Consider the following 21,765-nt stretch of genomic DNA (forward strand, 5'->3'; position numbering starts at 1 on the left):
ACTGAACAATATAGTTCTCCCCTCCTATATGGCAAGCAATGAAGTTCAGTTTTGCCTTTCTATATCAGATACTCTGCAGTGGGATCTTCAAATACTGATAGTCTTATATTTGATATTCCTTCAAATATCATAATTGCTTATTTTTGGTCCTAACAGTGTCATCAGAAGCTATCATTACTTGAACATTTTAATTAAGCCAGTTACTGTGCCAGTAATGTTATGTATGTTAAGGCAGGATTGCTTAATTTGTGAAATATATATATATATATATAAAATATATGAAATTTAAAAAATGGAGCTGTCACAAGGAAGAGCTATATTGATCAAATAAGGGCTCCATCGGCAGAGCAGACTCATTTGTTCAATAAACTTCTTAGTAACCAAGGAAGCTGTGAATACAATGTTTAGATGTGCTATTTATGAGTAGAGAGTTAAAACTATTAAAGATCTTCTGGTAGTTAATAAGTCAGCATAGAAGTGTGTGAGTTTATAAGGTAGTGGCAAAGTTTCTATCAAGATTTTTCCAGGAGATTCCATTCCAAGAGATTAGATACTAGATATGAGATCAGTACATTTCCCTAATATAAAGTATCCTATTCCTTAGTATATTAGTACCATAGTAAATTCTTTTTTTTTTTCCAGTTCTGGGTCTTGAACTCAGGGCCTGAGTGCTATCCTTTAGCTTTTTCACTCAAGGGAGAGCACCCTACCACTTGAGCCACAGTACCACTTCTGCCTTTTTCTTTTTCTGTTTATGTGGTATTGAGGAATTGAACCCAGGGTTTCATGCATGCTAGGCAAGCACTCTACCACTAAGACACATTCCCAGCCCTATAGTAAATTCTTAATGAAAAAAATGTAATAGAATTAGCCAAGTATTAAACCACAGAATCTCCTATTGTACAACAAACTAATTTAAATTTATTGGGTAGAAAATAGGGACAAGGACAAGAAGATGAGATAGTTCTGCACTGATACAAACTAGTTCATAAAGAACAAACTAAGGTCCAAAATCTTCAGCCCACATCAAAGACTTCATGCTCTTATGACATAGAAACAGGCTGACCGTGGGTTGCTGGCCCTCCCAACTGTGGAGGTGTAGCTACACATGATGAAGCTGCTTTGAAGGTCATTTCTTCCTCTCTGTCTCAGGATGATACTTCTTGGGCACCAGCCCAAGATTCTGCTTTGTCTCCCATCGATGCAGAGCAGACTGGTTGGGTTCAATGCTGTGCCTTTTGTCTTGCTCCTGCTGAACACATGTACACGCACATACACACTTAAGTCTGTCTGTTCAACTCTAACAATGATGCTTAGGACTTCTTGGCTTCTGTGGGTGTCACTTATTTATCCCAATGGTAGTTTTAACTTAGACAGTTTGGAAAACCGACTAGAAGCTTACAAAAAATAGTTCATTGGTTTCCTAGTAATTTAGAGAAATCTAATGATTAGTAAGAGAGTAGCTGGATGGTGAAAGAGCTTATGCGATTAGAAATCTGAGGAAAGGGGCTGGGGATATAGCCTAGTGGCAAGAGTGCCTGCCTCGGATACACGAGGCCCTAGGTTCGATTCCCCAGCACCACATATACAGAAAACGGCCAGAAGCGGCGCTGTGGCTCAAGTGGCAGAGTGCTAGCCTTGAGCGGGAAGAAGCCAGGGACAGTGCTCAGGCCCGGAGTCCAAGGCTCAGGACTGGCCAAAAAAAAAAAAAAAAAAAAGAAATCTGAGGAAAGCTGGGCATGTTGGTGTACACAGATAGTCCCAGAACTGTGGAGACTGAGGAGGAGGATTTCCAGTTCTACTCCAGTTTGGGGTACTTAGCAAAACTCTATCAGATGAAAAGACTCCCTCCTAAGCAAATAACTGAAAAAAAATAAAAAAAAATCTGAGGAGGAATAAATCAAATTTGTTTAAGACAGTGTCAGCCTCACCTCTTCCAGCCACCTGTCTTCCCGGGGGAGCCGCTGCAACCGGTTTTTTGACAGCTCCAGCTGTAAACCATCAAATCTGCACTTAAACCACCGGTGTGCCTCTTCCAGGTTGGCTGTTATCTGAACAGAGAAACAAGGGGTTTTGCTTTCTAGTACCTTAATAGTGTGAGATACTTTTTATTTAAGTAATAGAAGTCTTATTTGTAAATATACTGCACAACTTATATGTGGAGAAAGTATTCCTGAATGAAGGGTAAAAGAATGCATCGAGGCTTGCCACTTTTCATGCACTTGTCAGTGTTTCCTGGAACTCTGTCACCTTCTGCTATCCCACCCAAAACAGCTCCTTTGCAGCCGCGGCAGCGAGTAGCGTCAGGTGCTGGGCACGCATCAGCTTGCTCACTGGGCAGGCACGCTATCCTGAGATCAGTGTCACTTATCTTAGTGAAGGTATTCTCCAGATCTGTTTGTACATTCTGATGACAACGACAGTCCCTACTCCCAAAACTCAATGAAACCAAGCCAAACCAAAGCAACCATGCCAAACTCTCTCTCCAATCACGCTTTACCAGCACTGTCTATCACATTTCCTACTATATGATAAATAAGATGCAGTTAACATTCACTGAGTCTTACTCTGAGTTATCTGTAAGAATAAAGCAGTAGTAGGTATGAACCCACTCACTTTTGCAGAATGGTAATAGATGGTCTAAGGAAAGTACATGAAACTTTCTTAAGTATACATAGTGTCACAGTTGGGATTCAAATTTAGGTTTGGCAGAGTCCATATTCTTTCTAAGATACCATTCTATGCAAATCTAAAATATCATTATTATGCAAATGTAATAACAGTTACAACACAGAACAAACAATAAATTGGTAGTAATATTAGTGTGATAACTTAAGCTTAAAAATCTCATTTTTGTGTGTGTGTTCTGATCCAGGGGCTTGAATTCAGGATCTGAATGCTGTCCCTGAGCTTTTGTGCTTAAGGCTAGTGCACTACCACTTGAGCTACAGCTCCATTTCTAGTCTTTTTGTGGTTAACTGGAGAGAAGAGTCTCATGGCCAAACGATTACAAAAGCAATACTTGCAAAACTGTTTAGTGTAAATCTACTGAACAACTCATGGGGGGAAAGGGAAAGGGGGAGTGGGGAGGGGGGAATGAGGGAGGCGGTAACAAACAGTACAAGAAATGTATCCAATGCCTAACATATGAAACTGTAACCACTCTGTATATCAGTTTGACAATAAAAATTTAAAAAAAAAGAAAGACTCTCATGGCCTTTCCTGCTCAGGCTGGCTTCAAACCACAATCCTTAGATCTCAGCCTCCTAAGAATCTAGGATTACAGGTGTGCGTCTTAACACCAGATCTTTTTTAAAAAATTTAGAAAGTGAGAGGTGGTTGGGATATAGATCTATGACTTCACATATCTTTTTACTGTGAAGATTTGTGATTAAAAAGTTATGATTTAATATAACTCCACATGTCAATTTAAGTTTAGAACAGAGAGGAACATTTACAAATTAAATAGGGGAAACTCAACACCATTAGTTTTTGTTTGAACCAAGAGTTTTCAGTTGTTTTTTAGCTCATGTCAAATAACAATGCATCAGAATCTACAAATATGCTGGTCTTCCCTTCTATTTAGTAGTAGGAACTTCAGGTTTAATTAATTATTTTGTATTCTATTATCTATCATCAAGACACAGAACTTAATCTAAAAATTACTCTTTACAATAGAGACTGTACCTCAGAAGTTGTTGGATCTTGCCTGTTACACTCCTGACAGCTTTATTAGTAAAAGACTTTACACTGACTTACGTGCCTAAGCATTTACACAATAACCTGGTCCTGCTCACCTGTTCCGATTCCATGCTAGCTTCCTTCAATTTATTCTCTGTTGCCTCTTTACATTTTTTCAGGTGTCTGATAGTTTCTTCCAATTCCTGAAAACATGATTCAGACTTTAATTAACATCCAATATACCATACAGAACAAAAAAAAAAGGGCTTCAATGGAAACCTGGCTGCTAAGATCTAAGATAAAATCTGGGTGCTAGTGGCTCATGCCTATAATTCTAACTATTTGGGAGAGGGTCACAGTTCAAGTATTAATATATCATCAAATATCACCAAGGGAATTATGACCATTCATATTTTATGTAAGAAATGATTACTTAGATACAGTTCTTTGATTGTGTCTATAGGAAAGATTTCTGCTAACTGTTAATTACTACTGACATTAAGACTTCAATAAAGGAAGCATTGTGTGAATTCTTTGATAGTGTCTAATCTGTTTTGAAACATGCCCTGGAGTATATGTTTATTAGTCAGGTCTAGGACTCAAAGGAAAGTAGGCTGTAATTTTAAGCAAGTTGGAGATATTCTATTTTAATTCAAGACAAAACATGTTGACTTTTAAGAGGAATTATACAATCAGTTCCAATGTGAAGCAAATTGTACCTTAGTGACTCCAGGTTAGTGGCAGTGATATTTATTGGAGTAATCTGAGTGTCTTCATGTTAGGTGTATGGAATAATGGAAATATTATGACACTTCTAAGACAAAAATAAAGTGAGAGAGAAAAGAAAGAGAAAAAGCTCAGATTCCACAACAGCAAGTATGTTTATAGTACAGGGACAGACCAAGAGGAATAAAGTTCTTATAAGACTATATTAAAAAATAAGATTTCTGAAACCAAGTTCAAAAATCTTATTTAGTAAGTGGGATGTTGTAGGTGTAAGCTTCTTTAAAAATGAATATCATTTTTTATTATTATTTGAGAATGAAAACGCAAGCTTCTTGCTTGTTCCTAGATTATCATTTGTTATATGAAATGTCCCCACATAGGGCTGGGAATATGACCTAGTGGCAAGAAGTGCTTGCCTTGTATATGTAAGGCCCTGGGTTTGATTCCTCAGCACCACATATATAGAAAATGGCCAGAAGTGGCGCTGTGGCTCAAGTGGCAGAGTGCTAGCCTTGAGCAAAAAAAGAAGCCAGGGACAGTGCTCAGACCCTGAGTTCAAGCTCCAGGACTGGCAAAAAAAAAAAAAAAAAAGAAAGAAAGAAAAAAAAGAAAAGAAAAGAAATGTCCCCACAGGTTTATGTGTTAAAAACTAGTTCTCATGCTGGTGTTGTTATTTTGGAAGATAGCAAAAATTTTAAAGAGATCCAGCCTCACTGGAAGAAGTAGGCCTCTAAAGAGAAGACTTTGAAGAGCAAACCTGGTCCCCAGGTTTTCTGGTCCCCAGATCTTTTCCCACTATGGCACAACAGAGCCAAGAACTAGAGACTGGAAATCGTAAGTGAAAATACATCATTCTTCCTTCCAATTGTTTGTGTCAGCTATTTGTCACAATGAGAAATGTATATAATACGTCATGCTAAGAACTTGGCCAAGATGAACAACTTAGAAACCTGTATTTTCTTCTATAGAATCCCTCCAAAAAAATCTAGGTACCAAAAATAAATGGCTGGGTTTAGGCACATGCCACTGTTGATGATTTTTTTAGAGAGAAATTTTATGGTGCCTTTTACCTGGCATCGGTTTTCTAGCTCCTGCCTCATTTTCCGCTCTGTGGCTAGTCGCAGCTCTTGCTGTTTATTCCGTGCTGAGGTTTCATACTGACTCTTGGCTAACAGCTGCATCTCTTTCTGCAGGGTAGTCATTTCAGATACAAATCTCTGGATACTCAGAGACTGGCAAGGAACAGAGGAAGGCATCTGTGAATTTGTGTAAGCTTAAAATGAAGCAAATGGTGAACACAAGAATTTGTGGAAATCAACTACCTGTTCATAGTTTTTTTTCTGGTATTGATCCTTAATTATCTCCATTTGCCTCAATTCTGTTTCTATTTGCTGAAAGCAAGTGTAGAAGTAACAAAAGATGGTTAGTGTGAAAACTGTTGTTCATTTACCTATGGGAAGCCAGACAGAATCCCACTGAGACCTAAAGTGATCAGTTCTCACTGGGTTCTAATTTCCTATCCAGCCCACTGACCCCAGAAGAGCAAAGTCAAATACAACCATTAGAGAAGAGACAGACTGGAAGCCAAAATGTGACACTAGCAGCTAAGGAGGAGTTCCCAATAGCATCTTCTGCAAGACAGAGAAAAGCCCATTTCCCAGGTGTCTCTGTAATTCCCAGAGAATTCATGCTGTTTTGAGAGGAGGCTCAGGGTTCTCACACACCTTCATTCTCTCTACATTCTGAGCATTATTTGCCTTTGATGACAAATGGAGCTTTATTTGGGCCTTTTGATTCTTAAGTTTCTCCTTATTACTGTTCATTACTTTTTCCAGCTCTGAAAGTTTCTGCCGCAGATCTCGGTTTGTCCGGGACACTTCCACTGATCTGAAATTGGCTTCATCAAGTGCTTTCTTTAACTAGAACACAAAGGAAAAACAATGGAATGGTTTTCTCTAACATTCAAGAAGAAAAGTTTGTTTAGTTTTCCCCATACTTTTGTTGCCTTTGGATTATCTATCTATCTAACTAACTATCAATCATATATCTGTCTACCTATCTATCTGTTTTGGGAGGTAGTACTGTGATTTGAACTTGGCCTTGTGCTTGATAAACAAGTACTTTGCAAACAGCCAGACCTCCAACCTATTTTTCTCTTTTTGGTTCTATTTTTAGATAGATAGGGTCTAGGATTTTTGCCTGGGACTGGTCTAGACTGATGTCTACCTACCTCACATGTTGGGACTATAGGCATATATCACCAAGCCTAGCTTATTTTTGAAATGAAGTCTTGCTAACTTTTCTCCCTGGCTGGCCTTGAACTGAAATCTTGCTCATCTCTACCTCCCAAGTATCTGGGATTACAAGTATGGACCACTGTGCCTGGATGGATTGAAGAAAGTGTCACATAAATAATGCTGGTTTGAGCAGATGTATGAAACAACATCAAGTGATTTGCATAAGTTTTAACATTAAAGAACAAAATATTTCTTAGAATAGATAAATGATGCAAATGTATCATCTGCACTTTAAGAGCACAGGTTTGAAATAAGACAAACCTGAGTTCCAGACTCGGCTTTACCACTTACTTGCTGAATAAGCTGGGGTAATTAACTTCTTCAAGTCTCAGATTCATCAGCTATAAAGTATGTGCATAACCTACTTCATGAGATACACATAAAAGGCGAATGAAAATATACAGAAAGAGCATAGAGCCTGGTAGACACAATTGCTCAGTGATTATTATTCAAGCTATAAAGCTTTTCTCTTGCTTTCTGTTACTTGCAATCTCACATGTTGATAAAAGAAAATAAATTATATGGTGGCTTATACAGATTTTCCAGTGTTGACTATTATTGGATATATTTTTATAGCATTGTCTTTTGTTCCTAAGGAATTTAAAATATTTGTCTCAGAAGAAATATCATAATGATTACTTAAACAAATGTACAGATTTCCCCTTCTCTTAATGTTCCTTTACAGCAGTGTCTCTTGGACTTTACAAAAGAAGAGGCAGTTGAGAAGGGGGAGGCTGTGAAGGGATTATGCTCAAGGACTATAATGCTTAACATAAGAAGAGTGTACTTGAGTCTCTTGGTACCTTTTCTATCTGTAAATCCTTCCTTCCCTTACACACTGACTTTGTACCACTGTCTTCTTCCACTACAGTTAACCTTGTGTAAGGTATTCCACTGTTCTGTCAATTGTAGCCTTGTCTGAAACTATGTTAGGGAAGCCCTTACAACCATTACTTACAGCATTTCAGAAGCACATATATATTTTTATATATATTATTTATAATACATTCTCTATTTCTTTCTTTCCTATAAATACATTTATAATTACACATAACTATTTTTTACTTTACAATTCATAATATTGGTCTATATCTAACTAGTTGAACTTAACTGGTGAATGGTATCTGTCAATGGTAATTACTAAAAAGAAGTCAAAAGAATCCTATGTCAGAAACTGTTTTCTTATAAGCAGCACAGAGATGGCTTAGCTGTTCAAGGCACGGGGAAGGGAGAACAGAAGAGGCAAAGAACAACTGCAGCCATTCAAGGTCCTCTCTGACTACCGTGTGCAGAGGTACTTATCTGGACTCCTACCTCAGCAAGCTCCCGTTGCGCTGCCTTCTTTGCAGTTTCTCTCTCCGTCTGGAATTGCTTTCTTAGAGCTTCTATGCGTTCAGCATGCAGTTCTGCTTCCATTTTGGATTCCTCAGTCATCCGTTCTCTGTTTTGAAGAGGGCATGATAAACCAGCTTTAAAAATTCTCTTAGGTCAGACTTGGAAGGGATTAGCAGATCAGTCAATAGCTTTTCCCCTCTGACATGTCATGGGATGCTCAAGTTATAACCCGGCTCTCTCTACACATCATCCATAGTAGACTAGTCCACTCCAACATAATAATTCTTATCTTCATAGAAATAACTTCCAATCCATAAATTTCTAAATTGGTAATCTCACCTTAAGGCCAATAATGTCTTAAGTATCATTTCACAAACTTGCTATCTATTTCCTGAATTTTTACACAGGTATGTATAATTTTATATAATTTGTATACTTTCATAGATCTCAGGCAAAGCATGATTTATACTATAAGCATGATTCATAATATAAGATATAATATAATATTAGAAGCAGTAACTTAGAGGTAAATTCTGATGCAAATTCTTCAAGGAGACTTCTGAGTCTCACACCTCAGCTTTTTCTATACATGACCTTTTTAGCAGTTGGAGGAGGGGACTATATTTCATGGTTAACTAAAGAATTTTCAAGGTTCAGAAGGACTTACTAGCCACCCAAGTATAATGAGCAAACCTGAGAGTGGAAAGTGTTTAAACAATTCAGCCAACCACTGTTATTCAAAAACACGGTATTACTTTAAGCAGTAGTGAGAAGTCCTGAGGCAGTAACATTTCATCAGGATGTACAACTGGCACAGATTAAATACATGAAAAATGCTGTGTATTATCTTATCACTTGATCCTTTATCAACATGAATACTGACAAGAATGCAAATCTATATGAACATTTCATTTCCCTTGTGTATAAATATTCATGGAATTGTATTCAGCTAGACTCACCATGTAGCTTGCCTGAATACGATGGGTTTGATCTTACTAATCTCAGATTAAAATAGAAAATAATTACTAGATTCTGGTATCTCATGCCTATAATTCCAGCTACTTGGGGGGTGGAGCAGGACATTGGAAGATTAACATTTGAGGCCAGACCAGACCAAATGTTCACAAGACTCCTTTCTCAATGAATAGCTGGCATATTGGTACACATCTGCCATCCCAGATATGTCCAAATCATTTTTTTGCTGGTCCTGGGGCTTGAACTCAGGGCCTGGGTTTGGTTCTTGAGCCTCTCTGTGTTCAAGGATGGTGCCCTATCACTTATAATACTTTTATTTCTATTATTAGTACTATTACTATTGTTATTATATAATATTATTTTGTATCATATTATATTAAAGTAAGTTTTACTATGTAGCCCATGCTGGCCTTAAACAATCCTGCCTGAACTTCACAAGTGCTGAGATTACAGGTGTTCACCATCACTTGGCTCAATTCATGCTTGTAAAGGATGTGTGGAGTTTGGCAGAAACATGTAAATATCCCTTCCCATCAATATCCTTTCAATTTTGGTTTAACCTTCCCTGAAATGGAGAGCTGCCCCAGGCAGCTATGTATCTGCTGGCCGTCAGCTGTGCTGACTCCTCATCGTGGTTTAGCTGGGAATTCTAGCTCAAGTAGGAACAAATGGCTTAACTGGCCCACATGAGTGAGCTGGACTTACTCCTTCCCCAATGCCATGGGGACTATACTGCCCTCACCTGAAGGTTTCCAAGTTCTTCTTCTCAAGTCCTGTGGTTTCCAGTTTTTCTTGAATTTGATCTAGCTTAGTTTGCAGATGATTGTTTGTCTGGAGAGCTTGCTCCAGGCTCATGGCCAGTTTTCTGTTGTCTTCTCTAGTTATATCTAGAGATTTTTGAAGAGGTTCCATCTGAAAGAGAAAAGAGTGTTTTTAATTCTACAATAACAAATGCAAGAAGTATAGGACACCACATATTTACTCCTGACACTGCATCTTCAAATACCATTGAGATAATTAGAACCACTACAAAAGGTTACAGGTACTGGGAAATATATGTAAGAACTCATTACAGATATTGCCTAGGAGACTCTTAAAAAGCATTAAGAAGAGTATGCTCCACTGGTAGCCAGAGAGCTTGGGAAAATACAGCCAGTTTTATCTTAATTAAAAATATTTTAGACTAAATTCCTCTTGATAGTTTCATCTTCTAGTCTCATTCTCTGGGGGAGATATAAAAGGATCTATTCTTGTATATTCTTCTAAAATCATACTAATCAAATATGCATGCATATTTTATATGAATGTATATGTGTAGATATATACCATGTATGTACACATGCATGTATGTGTCTTGATTCATAGTGGAATCAATCTAGCTACTTCAGAGATTATAAAATTATCTCCCATGTGTTTTGACTTTGGAAATATTTGTGCACTAGTAAATGGTAAGAATGCGGACCACATGAGACAAAAAGAATTATCTATAATTATGGTCCTGGTTTGAGAATAAATGACTCACTGCAAGTCCATTTCTTCTTTAGAAATATGTCATAGTCCGACATCTAGATTTAAATGGCAAAGAAATTCACTTGGTTGTTCAAATTCAGTTTTTAAAAATAATACTTCCCTAGTAAAATGTAACCCATCAACATTCTGATCAATAAACACCTGGCTTCTACCTCACTGCTGTGCTCAGCTTCCACAACAAGCATCCTGGCCTGCCACTGGTCCACTTCAGCCTCCAGCTTCTGGACCCTGTGTTGATTTAGAGCTCTGGAATAGAAACCACAAAGAGGAACAGCTATAGAAAAGGAGCATCCAGGAATGACATCATTTGGGAATTTTAGGACATTCTTCCCAGAAGTCTACAAGCATTTTCCACAGTAGCCACAAATGCCCCAAATACCTGAGAGTTGGTAGACGAGGCATACGCCTCATCTTCAGGTGAAGACACTTAGGTTCCTGAGGAAATAATTGTCCCATCTATGATTCAATTTAGCTTAATACTTTGGGTATCAGTACATGTTTCTAATAAATTATAGACTGACAGCATCACACTCTATGTATTAATGGTAAGAAAAATCACTTCTGTAAAGACTGGCTTGCTGCTGGGATTTTTGCTTCTATACACAATAGCTGCTTAGAAATTTACATTGAAAAGTAAACAATATTTAATTATTACTATCTCAACACTTTTAAAATTCAAAATACGTAAAAATAAAGATAATCACAATGAACAAAACAGAATTTGCTTATTTTATTATAACATACAGGAAATTTGCACTACTAATATACACAATATATTTTAGAGGCTCTGTTCGATCCAGATCATGTTTTTAAGCTCAAAGGGAAAATTCATGCAATTTTTGAAACATTCAAAGGAGTTTATTTGCAAAGCATGGCAAGGATTAGTTCTCAGAATAATTAGCCTAAAATAATTATTAATCTTGAGCAGAATAATAATAGATTAAAAATTAACTCAAGTTGAGTGTTGGACCTAGATACTCAAGAGACTGAGATATGAAGAACATGGTTTGAAGTCAGCCTAGGCAAGAACATCTATGAGACTCAACTCCAAAAAACTGCTAAAAAAGTGGGAAGTGGAGCTGTGGATCAAGAAATAGTGTGTTAGCCTTGAGCAAAAAGAACTCAGGGACAGCATTCAGGCCATGAGGACTGGCACACAAAACCAAAGAAAAGATAATTAACTCAAACTATAGTTTTTGTGTAATACATACTAGGGACTGAACTCAAGTCACTTCCTAGGCAACTGCTCTCCCATCCAAGCAATCTCTCCTTTCTGTTTTTGCTATATTTATTGGTAGTACTAGAGATTCATACTCAGGGCTTTGTGTTTGCTAGGCAAACATTATACCACTTTAGCTACATCCTTTGTCCTTTTTGGTTCTGGTTATTTCTATGATAGGTTCTCATACGTTTATGCCCAGGCTGGCCCACACCACAATTTCCTATATATGCTTCCTATGCAGCTGGAATGACACATATGCTACAACATCTGGCTTTTTATTGGTTGAGGTGAGGTCTTGTGAAAACTTTTTGTGAAAAGCTTCATAGAATCATGGGCCTTCCTGATCTCCCTCTCCTTACTAGGGAGAGTCACAGATGAGAGCCATTATGCCCAGTATTTTTCAGGTAGGGTCTTTGCTTTTCTCTCTGGCAAATCTTCGACCTGTGATCCTCTAATCTTTACCTCCGGAGGAGCCATAATGACAGTCACATACTACTGTGCCTGGCTTGTTTTGAGATAGGGTCTTGATAACTTTTCTTAGGCTGGTCTCGAATGAGCTTCTTCTGCCACCATGCCTGTTTTCCCCTTCCTCCCTGCCTCCAGACAGTCATGGCGATGTTGAAAATCAAATCCAGTATCTCTCACATAAACCTGAAGGTATATTCTTTTTTTTAATGGTACTCATTCTCAGCTCATTTTTTAAAAATTTATTTTATTTATGTGGTACCAAGGAATCAAACCCAGGGCTTCTTGTGTGCTAGGCAAGCATTCTACCACTAAGCCACATTCCCAGCCCGGGTATAATATGCTCTTTCGTACCATTACAAAATAGGGAAATTCAGAATATTCACAAATCATCTGTGATTACAGATTTCCTCTAAGATGCTAGTCGTCTAACCACCATTTTAGCTTTTCCATAAAGGAAGTGACATAAAGGTGACTCCATTTCCTCACTAGACAGAAAACAGTCACAGGTACCTTTCCTTCTTGAGGCCTGCAATCTCAGAATCGCGCCGCCCCAGCTCCATCTGGACTTTCTCCAGAGCTCCTTGCATCTTGCTGTGAGAAGCCAGCACATTTTCCAGCATGATGGTGACCTTGCAGTTATCTTCTTTAGCTTCTGCCAACTGCCGCTGAAAGTTTCCCACCTGAAACACAGTGAAACAAGTCCAAGTTCTTCCATACTTTCTTGCTGTTCTTCTGGGTCCCCTACTCCTTGGAAACATGCTATTTCTATACTGGAAAACAGTGATGGTAGAAAGAGGAACAATTACAGTTTTTCTTAAATTACAATGACTTGGAGAAAAAGAAGAGCAAGCCTTAAATCCTGTGGAAAATGCCGCAGCTTCCCAATTATGTCACCACAGCACACACACACACACACACACACACACACATTTGCTGGAAGCACTGGGGACAACAATTCTTGGGCTCAGATGTTACTCCAGGCTGGTGTGCTCTGCTGGCTTCCTGTTGGGGTCAGAAGAGAACCCATCTGAAATGATCTGAGGATTGGAAAAAAGACTAGCAAACCCTGGGAGCTTCTGAAGAAGGGTTGCAACTCAACGCTTCTTCAAAGGTGCAAAAGTTAGCATTTACTGTCAAAAGTTTGAAATACAACAGATGAATCGATACAGAAAGTGTGGTTTATAAAGAATAGATATTACTCATCCATAAAAATAATGAAACTGTCATTTGCAACAACATGGATGTAATGGTACATTATGTTAACTAAAATAAGTCAAGCATAGAAAGACAAATATTGAAATATTGGGCTAAGTGTCTTAGTACATGCTTGTCATACCAGTTACTCAGGAGCTAGAGACAGGAAGAATCATGGCCAGCCTGGGCAAAAGGTAAAGCTCACACATCAACAAACAAGCCAAGCATGGTGGTCCACATCTGTAACATATGCTACATGGGAGGTATAAGTAGCAGACTGCAGTCCAAGGCTGACCTAAGCAAAAAGCATGAGACACTATCTGAAAAATAACTAAAGCAAAAAGGCCTGCATGTACGGCTCAAGTGGCAAAGTGCTTTCATAGCAAGTGTAAAGTCTTGAGTTCAAACTTCAGTACTACTAGGGGAAAAAAAAGGAAGACCAACATTGCTGTCCTCGTTTCTATGTGGAAGCTGAAGAGCTGACTTCATGGAAGAATAGTGACTGCTAAAGCCTGGGAAGAGGGGAGCAGATGGACATAGGATGGTGGTAGGGACAGGCTGATGGTGGATAGGATCATTGCAGGCTGTATAAACATACTGAAATGTCATACAGTACCCAATGAACATGCAAAATCTAATGTATCTAAGTGAAGATATAAATGAATTTTTAAAAGTTTGCAATGTGACTTCTGTCCTCGCTGAGTACATATCAAAGGTGTGTGAAGTCATCCCTTGAGTCTCCTTTTAAAATAATCTTTCAATAACAAAACCTTAGTCTAAGGCTGTGGTTAAGAACAAAAGCAAACTAAGATATTTCTCTATATAATCTCATTTAGGTCTTTTTTTTCCAGATTGTTCTGCATCAAGCATTCTCATAATCTCTCCTTAACTCAAGTTGTGTACTTTAGAATATTGCTGTCTTTGCAACTCAGAATCAAATAAATTAAAAATTCAAATGAAACAATAACAAAAAAGAAATGTGAAGGAGAAATCATTATAATACTGTTACATCACAACTAATGAAACAGGAATATGAAGGCAAGCATGGTGGCACATGCTCCAATCCCATCCTGGGGGGTATGGTAGGACTGAGGTAGAATGACTGAGAAGTTAAGGCAGCCTGAACTTCAAAACTAGACTCCATCATAAAAGCCAAAAAAAACCCTCAAACCAACCAACTAACCACCAAACAATAACCACACAATTCTGAAGGTTAGTATTAGCAGGGGCAGATGGGTTTTAATTTTTATATATGATTTTCAAATAGAAAAAAATTAATGTAATTTTTTTCTTTTGGTCCATTTAAGACATCAAAAACAAAAACAAGCAAACAAAATCCCCACAAACTCCAAACATTGGGAGTTACAAAATGTGATCTTCAGAGGAAGTATTTAAAAACCATTCTAGGAAAAAAATCCTCGGCCCAGCCCTTCCTCTTTTTAGCCACTGGAAACAAGCAGTTCAGGACCTTGGCTATGGCTGCCTTCAGAAAGCAGGGTGACTTGCCTTTTTGCTTTCCCTGTCCTCCAAAGCTTCGAGGTCCCCTTTCAACTTCTGACTTTCCTTCACAGCTGTGTCGCGACTCTTCACTGCTTGCGACAGATCCTCCTCATGTTTCTCAAGAAGTAATTTCACCTTAAGTGCAGAAAAAGAAACAACACATTATTTCTGATACATAATAAACTAGGGCATATAATAAGACAGCAATTTAGAAACTGTACTTAAGATTAAACATTTATACACTACTCTTAGCAAAATCCATCTTTACTAGCTGATTATTCCTTTGAAGAAAGCTACCAAGTAACAAAAAATACCTGTCAATAAAAAAATGGGCAAATCTAATATGTCAGTCAATCTCCATTAAAAATAGGGATATAATTAGACAGTGAAGTTGACATGTAAGATGGGGGAGAAACATTATTATGGAACTCACTTCCTTTTGAATGAATAAATGACAGAATAAAAACCAAGGTGAGTAAAAACCAATTGCTGTTTCTAAAACAGTACGACAGCAAAATAAATTCTAATTAGAAATATTAGAACTTTATGCCCTTGAAACACTTTTAGTAGGGGCTGGGAATATGGCCTAGTGGCAAGAGTGCTTGCCTTGTATACATGAAGCCCTGGGTTCGATTCCCCAGCACCACATACATAGAAAACAGCCAGAAGTAGTGCTGTGGCTCAAGTGGTAGAGTGCTAGCCTTGACCAAAAAGAAGCCAGGAATAGTGCTCAGACCCGGAGTCCAAAGCCCAGGACTAGCAAAAAAAAAAAAAAAAAAAAAAAGAAACACTTTTAGTAGATCCACACAATCATTTGAGATAATCACACTACTTAAAATATTACTTTGTATAAACTTTATCTCAAAATAATTATAGGCTCTCAGAATCTTATTAGCACAAAAATTCTCCTATAGTACAACATCAAAACTAAAATTGAAATGAAATTGGTATGTGACTTAACTACCTAGATTATTATATAATTTATTCAGATTTCACTGTTTTTCAAATCCTCCGTTACCCATGTGTATGTGTATGTGTATGTGTGTGTGTGTGTGTGTGTGTGTGTGTGTCTCAGATGTGCATATGCAGAGAGATATGCAATGAGACCCCACATTCCCATGTCCTGCACTGTGTCAGGAAGCAGAACTGTTCCCTCACTACCCCTTTGTTACCTCTGCAACTGCCTCCAAAAGCTCATCCACCCCACAGCAGTCACTAATCTGCTCTCTATTGCTACAGTTCTGTCCTGTCAAAACGCTAAATATTTTGATGAACAGTTTTACGGAGGTACAACTAAATACAATAAACTACAAATGCATAAAGAGTACAGAGGGATGAGTTCTCACACATCTATCAAGTCCTTGAAACCACTGTAAAGATAGGGAACATTACTATTGTTCCCAAAGTTTCCTTCCTCAAAAGCACTTTTGCCAGGCATGGTGGCTCATGCTTGTAATTTCATCTATTTAATCTCAGCTACAGTGAGAAGATTAGGCAAAAAGTTGGTGAAATCGTTCCATCTCAACCAATTAAAAAACAAAAAGCTGGGCATAGTGGCATACACCTGTCAATCCAGCTATGTAGGATGCACAAACAGGAGAATTTCAATCCAGGTCAGCCTGGGCATATTTGGAAAAAAATCAAGCAGAAAGGGCTGGCAGTGAGGCTTCAGTGGTAGAGTGTCTACCTAGTAATTGCCCAAGCATTGCCCAAGGCAATGAGTTCAAAACCCTAGTACAACTAAAAATTAATGTTGCAAGTTTATTATGATTCATTTTTAGAGGTGTCCTATTGATATAAAAGTGAATTCATGTGCATATATTCTTTATCTACCTTTTGTATGCACACAAAATCGCAAAATACTATATACACGTATACACACGTGTATACATATGTAGGCATATATATACACATACACACAATGTATATTATATACTTTTCAAACTTTTGATTACTTCAGCCTATTAACACATATCTCTTAAATTTCTATTGTAACTGTGATTTATTTCATCAGTCTCTTTCTGAGAATCTTTTGGAAGTCTCATTCTGACAGTCTTTTGCTATTAGGTAATAGAAAGTGTCCATGTAAACATATTTGCAATTTATTATGGCTGCAGCTAAAAATCCTAGAAGTATAATCATGGAGTGAAACTTTTGACACGTCTTCCCAAATTGCTCTCTATAGGAAGTTGTATCATTTTACAACAGCCAACAGCCACAAAGTATGCCTTTTCCCCACATCTTCCGCAATGTATTCATACTTCTTTAGCTCAGACTATTTAAAATACTTCAGGCATTTAATTTCAGCTCAGTGGGAGGTGGAGAGCATGGGATCCAGGCCAGCCTAGGCAAATTAAGAAGTTCATACGATTCTACCTTAACCCATGTCTGGGCACAGGCACATGCCTGTTACCTGAGCTTACTCGAGGAAACACAATATAGAGTCCTGTGCCTGTCATTCCCAGAGACACAGGGAAACACAAGGAAGAGGATCACAGCCAGGCTGGGCCAGGTATAAAGGGAGACACTACCTGGAAAATAATGCAAAAAGAGGCTAGAGATGTGGCTCAACTGGTAGAATACTTTGCAAGCATGTGGTCCTGAATTCAAACCCAAGAACCATCCAGAACAAACAAACAAAACCTTCAAATTTTTCTGTTAGGATCCAAGAGGGAAAATTAAGTCAACTTACAGGTTTTGAAAAATCTCCTGAATTTTGTTCTAGAAAAGTATACACTAAATGCATGCAGGTTTTTTAAAAAAGATTTTTGCCAGCAAAAATGTTTGCAGAAAGTATCTAAATAGTAGTCCAGTTCAGAAGACAAACTATAATACCTTTTATTTTTAAATATCAAGGAAAAATATTTTAATGTTTGTTCTTAAAATTTCTCCCAGTGTTCAATTTCTTGGGGTTACTTTGGTTATCCTATTTCTGTTTTATAATCAAACTTTACTCAAGTATTTTGGTCCAAATGTGAAGATTAAGATATCTTTAGTAAAAGGTGAAAGATTTATACTGTCTGAAGAGAAACTAGAGTATAGATATTTTTGAATTTTTATAAAACTAAAGTAAAATTTTAAAAATTTACTATTAAGCCATTGTTAGAAAATTATGTGATAGCCACAATGATGGTGTCAATGTATATTATTACTTTTTTTCATTTTTTAGTAATGAATAGAGAGGTTACAGTTACAAAAGGTAATGAGTACATTTCTTTTTAAACAGTTACCCTCTCCCTCATTTTCTCCCACTTACCATTCCCCTCTCCTCTCCCCCTCATTACTTTTTCTCATTTGTGAAGTAGGAATTTCCCTTGATACTTGTATCTTTGAGTATTATCTGTATTAAGATTGAAGAAAGGTAATGCTCATGCTTTTACTTACCGAATCAGGTTTAAGAAAATTTGGTGTCTCATCGGTTACTAAGGGTCTTGAGGCAAGAATGTCTATTTTGCCTTCTAGTCTCCCCTCCATGGTTTTAATAGCATTCAAGAGAGTCTTTAGAGAGATCCTAGAATCTCCAATCTCCTGAGCCATTCTCATAGTAGGCAGGTTAGGTGCAAAAGTCACATGGCGTGTGGTATTTGCAACAACACTGGGTAAACCAACTGCCGGAGCTCTTTCCTTCACATTACTTAAGTAAGTCCTAGCACTTTCGAGGGACTTCGAAGATGTAGGCCTCTCTGGAGATCTCCTTTTTCTTGGAGGCATCACCAATTCAAACAGTAAGATCAACTAAACCTACAGTTACTTTTCAAGGAATACCTAATGTAATAGTAGAAATCTCAGAATGTTCTGTTAGAAGCCACAAATAAATAATAAATATATATATTATTATTTTTGAAAGTGTGTTTCTTTGTCTTTAGAACAAGGAGGCCAACTGTTAAGTGTGACCTAGGGAAGATACAGGCCTTACAGTAGGTTTCCTCCGGGAGAACATTGCTGCTGAGTCCTTTAGAGTGTGTGACCTCAGCACTCGTCTGTGGAGGCAGTTGTTCAGAACACTCTAAGCATTCCACTTGAAGACAATACTCCTCCCGTACCTTGGTTACTAGGGTACATATACACGAAGTTAGTAAACACGGGTGTTGCATGCTGTGCTACAGATTTTTAAACGAATCCCAACTACCTATATGGAAAATGTATAATCACTGAAATGAATCATTTTTTCAGTAAGACATTTCTGGGTGAGGTCCTTCACTGAGTGATGTATTTTGCTTGTTTAACTCATCTCTCTATTTGTTGAAATGGTTCAGCTCCAACAGCCACCAAGCTGACAAGTAAGCACTTCACAATTTATAGCTCTTTCAGGAGAGCATCTGTCTGCCGCAGGTCTACTTAGTTGGCACTGAGTTCTGAGTCAGCCTCTAACTCAGAAAACAAGCACACTTGTTCCTTACATCACCAAAGCTTTTAGGGCTCAAACTCAAGAAAACCCATTTCTGCTCTTAAAGTACTGTGTGTTTTTAATCTTAACAATGCACCCTATAAATGCTTATGAAAGCAACCTATTTTTGAAAGGTGTATCTTTCTATTCTATAGTAAAATTTGTGACCATTCCTAAACATATAGTTTAATGTCTGCTTCAGGCATCTTTATGAATTCCTTTATAATGTAGCAGAATTTTGCACATGATAAGTATTTTAAAACTGTATGGTGAAGGCTCATCTCTTCAGAATTATATGGTTAAGGCAGGAAGAAAGGTGTCATGCAATTTTTTTCTTTCTTTTTTTTTTTGCCAGTCCTGGGGACTGGACTCAGAGCCTGAGCACTGTCCCTGGCTTCTTTTTGCTCAAGGTTAGCACTCTGCCACTTGAGCCACAGCGCCACTGCTGGCCATTTTCTGTATATGTGGTGCTGGGGAATCGAACCCAGGGCCTCATGTATATGAGGCAGGCACTCTTGCCGCTAGGCCATATCCCCAGCCCCTGTCATGCAATTCTTAAAAACTTATATAATAGAACAGCAATCTGATAGCAATATGCTTTTGTAAACATTAACCACACCTGAGCATATTTGGTCTCTAAAGCCCTATTCAACGTGCGAAGATGGTCATTCTGTAAACTGGTTTCAGTAAAAGAATGTAGTTGTTCTTCTAGCTGTTTAACTTTTACCTAGAGGAAAACAAAAATAAAATAAGCTTCATATATGCCAAAGTGTGGGAAGGAGATGTCATGAATTTTGCAAAAAAAATTACACAGAACACTTTGCAAAACAAAACCCCAATCCTAAATTTTTCTAACTTTGCAAAGAACTCAAACCACAGCTAAAATTAGGCTAGTGCTATTTGTTTGTTTGTTTGTTTATTGTGATATGCAGGCTGGAATCTAGAGCCTTGGACCAAGCACTCTGCCAGTTGAACTACACTCCTAGCTAGCTCTTCTGTGCTTTTGTTTATGAACTTACATTCTCTTGCTTCCTCTGTTTGAGTAGCTGATATTACAGTCATAAACTATTAAAACTAACTTAGTTGTGATGCTTTTATTTGGCGATATTGGCATATGAATTCAGGGTTCCATACTCATTAGGCAGGTGATCTACCACTTGAACACCTGCCCTTGTTTCCTGTGCTGGCCTGAAAACTAATCTTCATTTATAATTTCTGAGTAGCAGGAATGATAGGTGTCTGCCACTATATTCAGTTCCTGAGATCTTGCTATATTCCTAGATGGAAGCATGTCCTGATTACAGGCATGCTCTACCATGCCCACTCTCCTCTCCCTTTTCATGCAATGTTAGGGGTTGAACTCATAGGCTTGCACTCGTCAGACAGAGGCTCGACCACTGAGCCACACTCAGCCCACTATTTGGTTTCTGTTCGTTATGAAAAATCCTAATGGACATGATTAATCAATATAAGTGAGATTTAATGGTTGATACATTTCAATTTCAAATGAACTGTGCTATCTTGTATTACAAAAAACTTTAAAAATTAGAATTATTAATGTTAAAGGAGACATTCTTGTGCTTTACTATCAGTTAGAAAAGTTGAATAAGTAGAATTTTTATTTGCTGTTTTATTTTAAAACTTATGACTATCTTTTTTTCTTTAAAGAAAATTGTGCCATTGCCCTATTGTAAAGACATGGAAAGATTTGGACAAAAGCATACTAAGTGAAGTGAGCCATACCCAAAGAAACATAGACTCCTTGATTTCCCTCATAGGTAATAATTAGTATATGTCTGGGAGAGTCCTAGCAGAGGACTGCAATAGCTCAATAGCTATATACATATGATCATATAAGATGATGCTAAGTGAAATGAACTCCAAGATATGGAAACAAGTGGGTTTTCATATTTTTTAATGGACTAGGTGATTTTTTTCTTTTTTCTTGCATTTTTCTTCCCTATGGTTTAGCCTCTGTTGTCACTGTATTTGATTCTGGTACCCTGGGTATTTTCAGATAATACCCAGGGTATTATCTGAATTAGGGAAAGGAAGGGGAACATCAGAATGGTGAGACAAAGGATAAAAGGTGAACCAATGCAACAGTGATACTTACAAGACAATATGTTGGAAATTAACTGTGCAACTGTGGGGGGAAGGTGATAGGGAAGAAGGAAAGTGAGAGGAAAATGAGGGAGGAGGTAACAAGTTTGACAGGAAATATACTCATTACCTTATGTATGTAACTGTAACCACTGTGTATGTCACCTTGACAATAAAATTAAATTAAAAATAAAAATTGTGTGACAGACAAAATGATTTATACTTATAAATATGCATTTTCTATATTTCCTTCTCATCTGTAGAAAACAAGTCACATCACTGAGCTTTCCCTAAGCCAGGAAAACTTTCACTCAAGAAAAAACCCAGTTGTTTTTATTTTGTTTAAA

At 37.7% G+C, this 21,765-nt stretch overlaps 1 protein-coding gene across 1 annotated transcript in view; it reads right to left on the reverse strand.

The window, feature by feature from the left end:
• Positions 1–1,063: 1,063 nt before the first annotated feature.
• Positions 1,064–21,765, reverse strand: part of Ccdc150 (coiled-coil domain containing 150) — a 64,302-nt gene continuing 43,600 nt past the window's right edge. The window contains 13 exon segments of the mRNA XM_048344206.1: positions 1,064–1,249; positions 1,932–2,051; positions 3,798–3,884; positions 5,478–5,639; positions 5,730–5,798; positions 6,132–6,326; positions 8,019–8,145; positions 9,757–9,926; positions 10,697–10,790; positions 12,745–12,914; positions 14,935–15,063; positions 19,222–19,293; positions 19,935–20,042. Of these exon segments, the coding sequence (XP_048200163.1) occupies positions 1,130–1,249; positions 1,932–2,051; positions 3,798–3,884; positions 5,478–5,639; positions 5,730–5,798; positions 6,132–6,326; positions 8,019–8,145; positions 9,757–9,926; positions 10,697–10,790; positions 12,745–12,914; positions 14,935–15,063; positions 19,222–19,293; positions 19,935–20,042 (1,623 nt within the window). The 3' untranslated portion in view covers positions 1,064–1,129.

The sequence above is a fragment of the Perognathus longimembris genome, chromosome 4 (assembly GCF_023159225.1).
Source record: "Perognathus longimembris pacificus isolate PPM17 chromosome 4, ASM2315922v1, whole genome shotgun sequence".
NCBI lineage: Eukaryota > Metazoa > Chordata > Mammalia > Rodentia > Heteromyidae > Perognathus > Perognathus longimembris.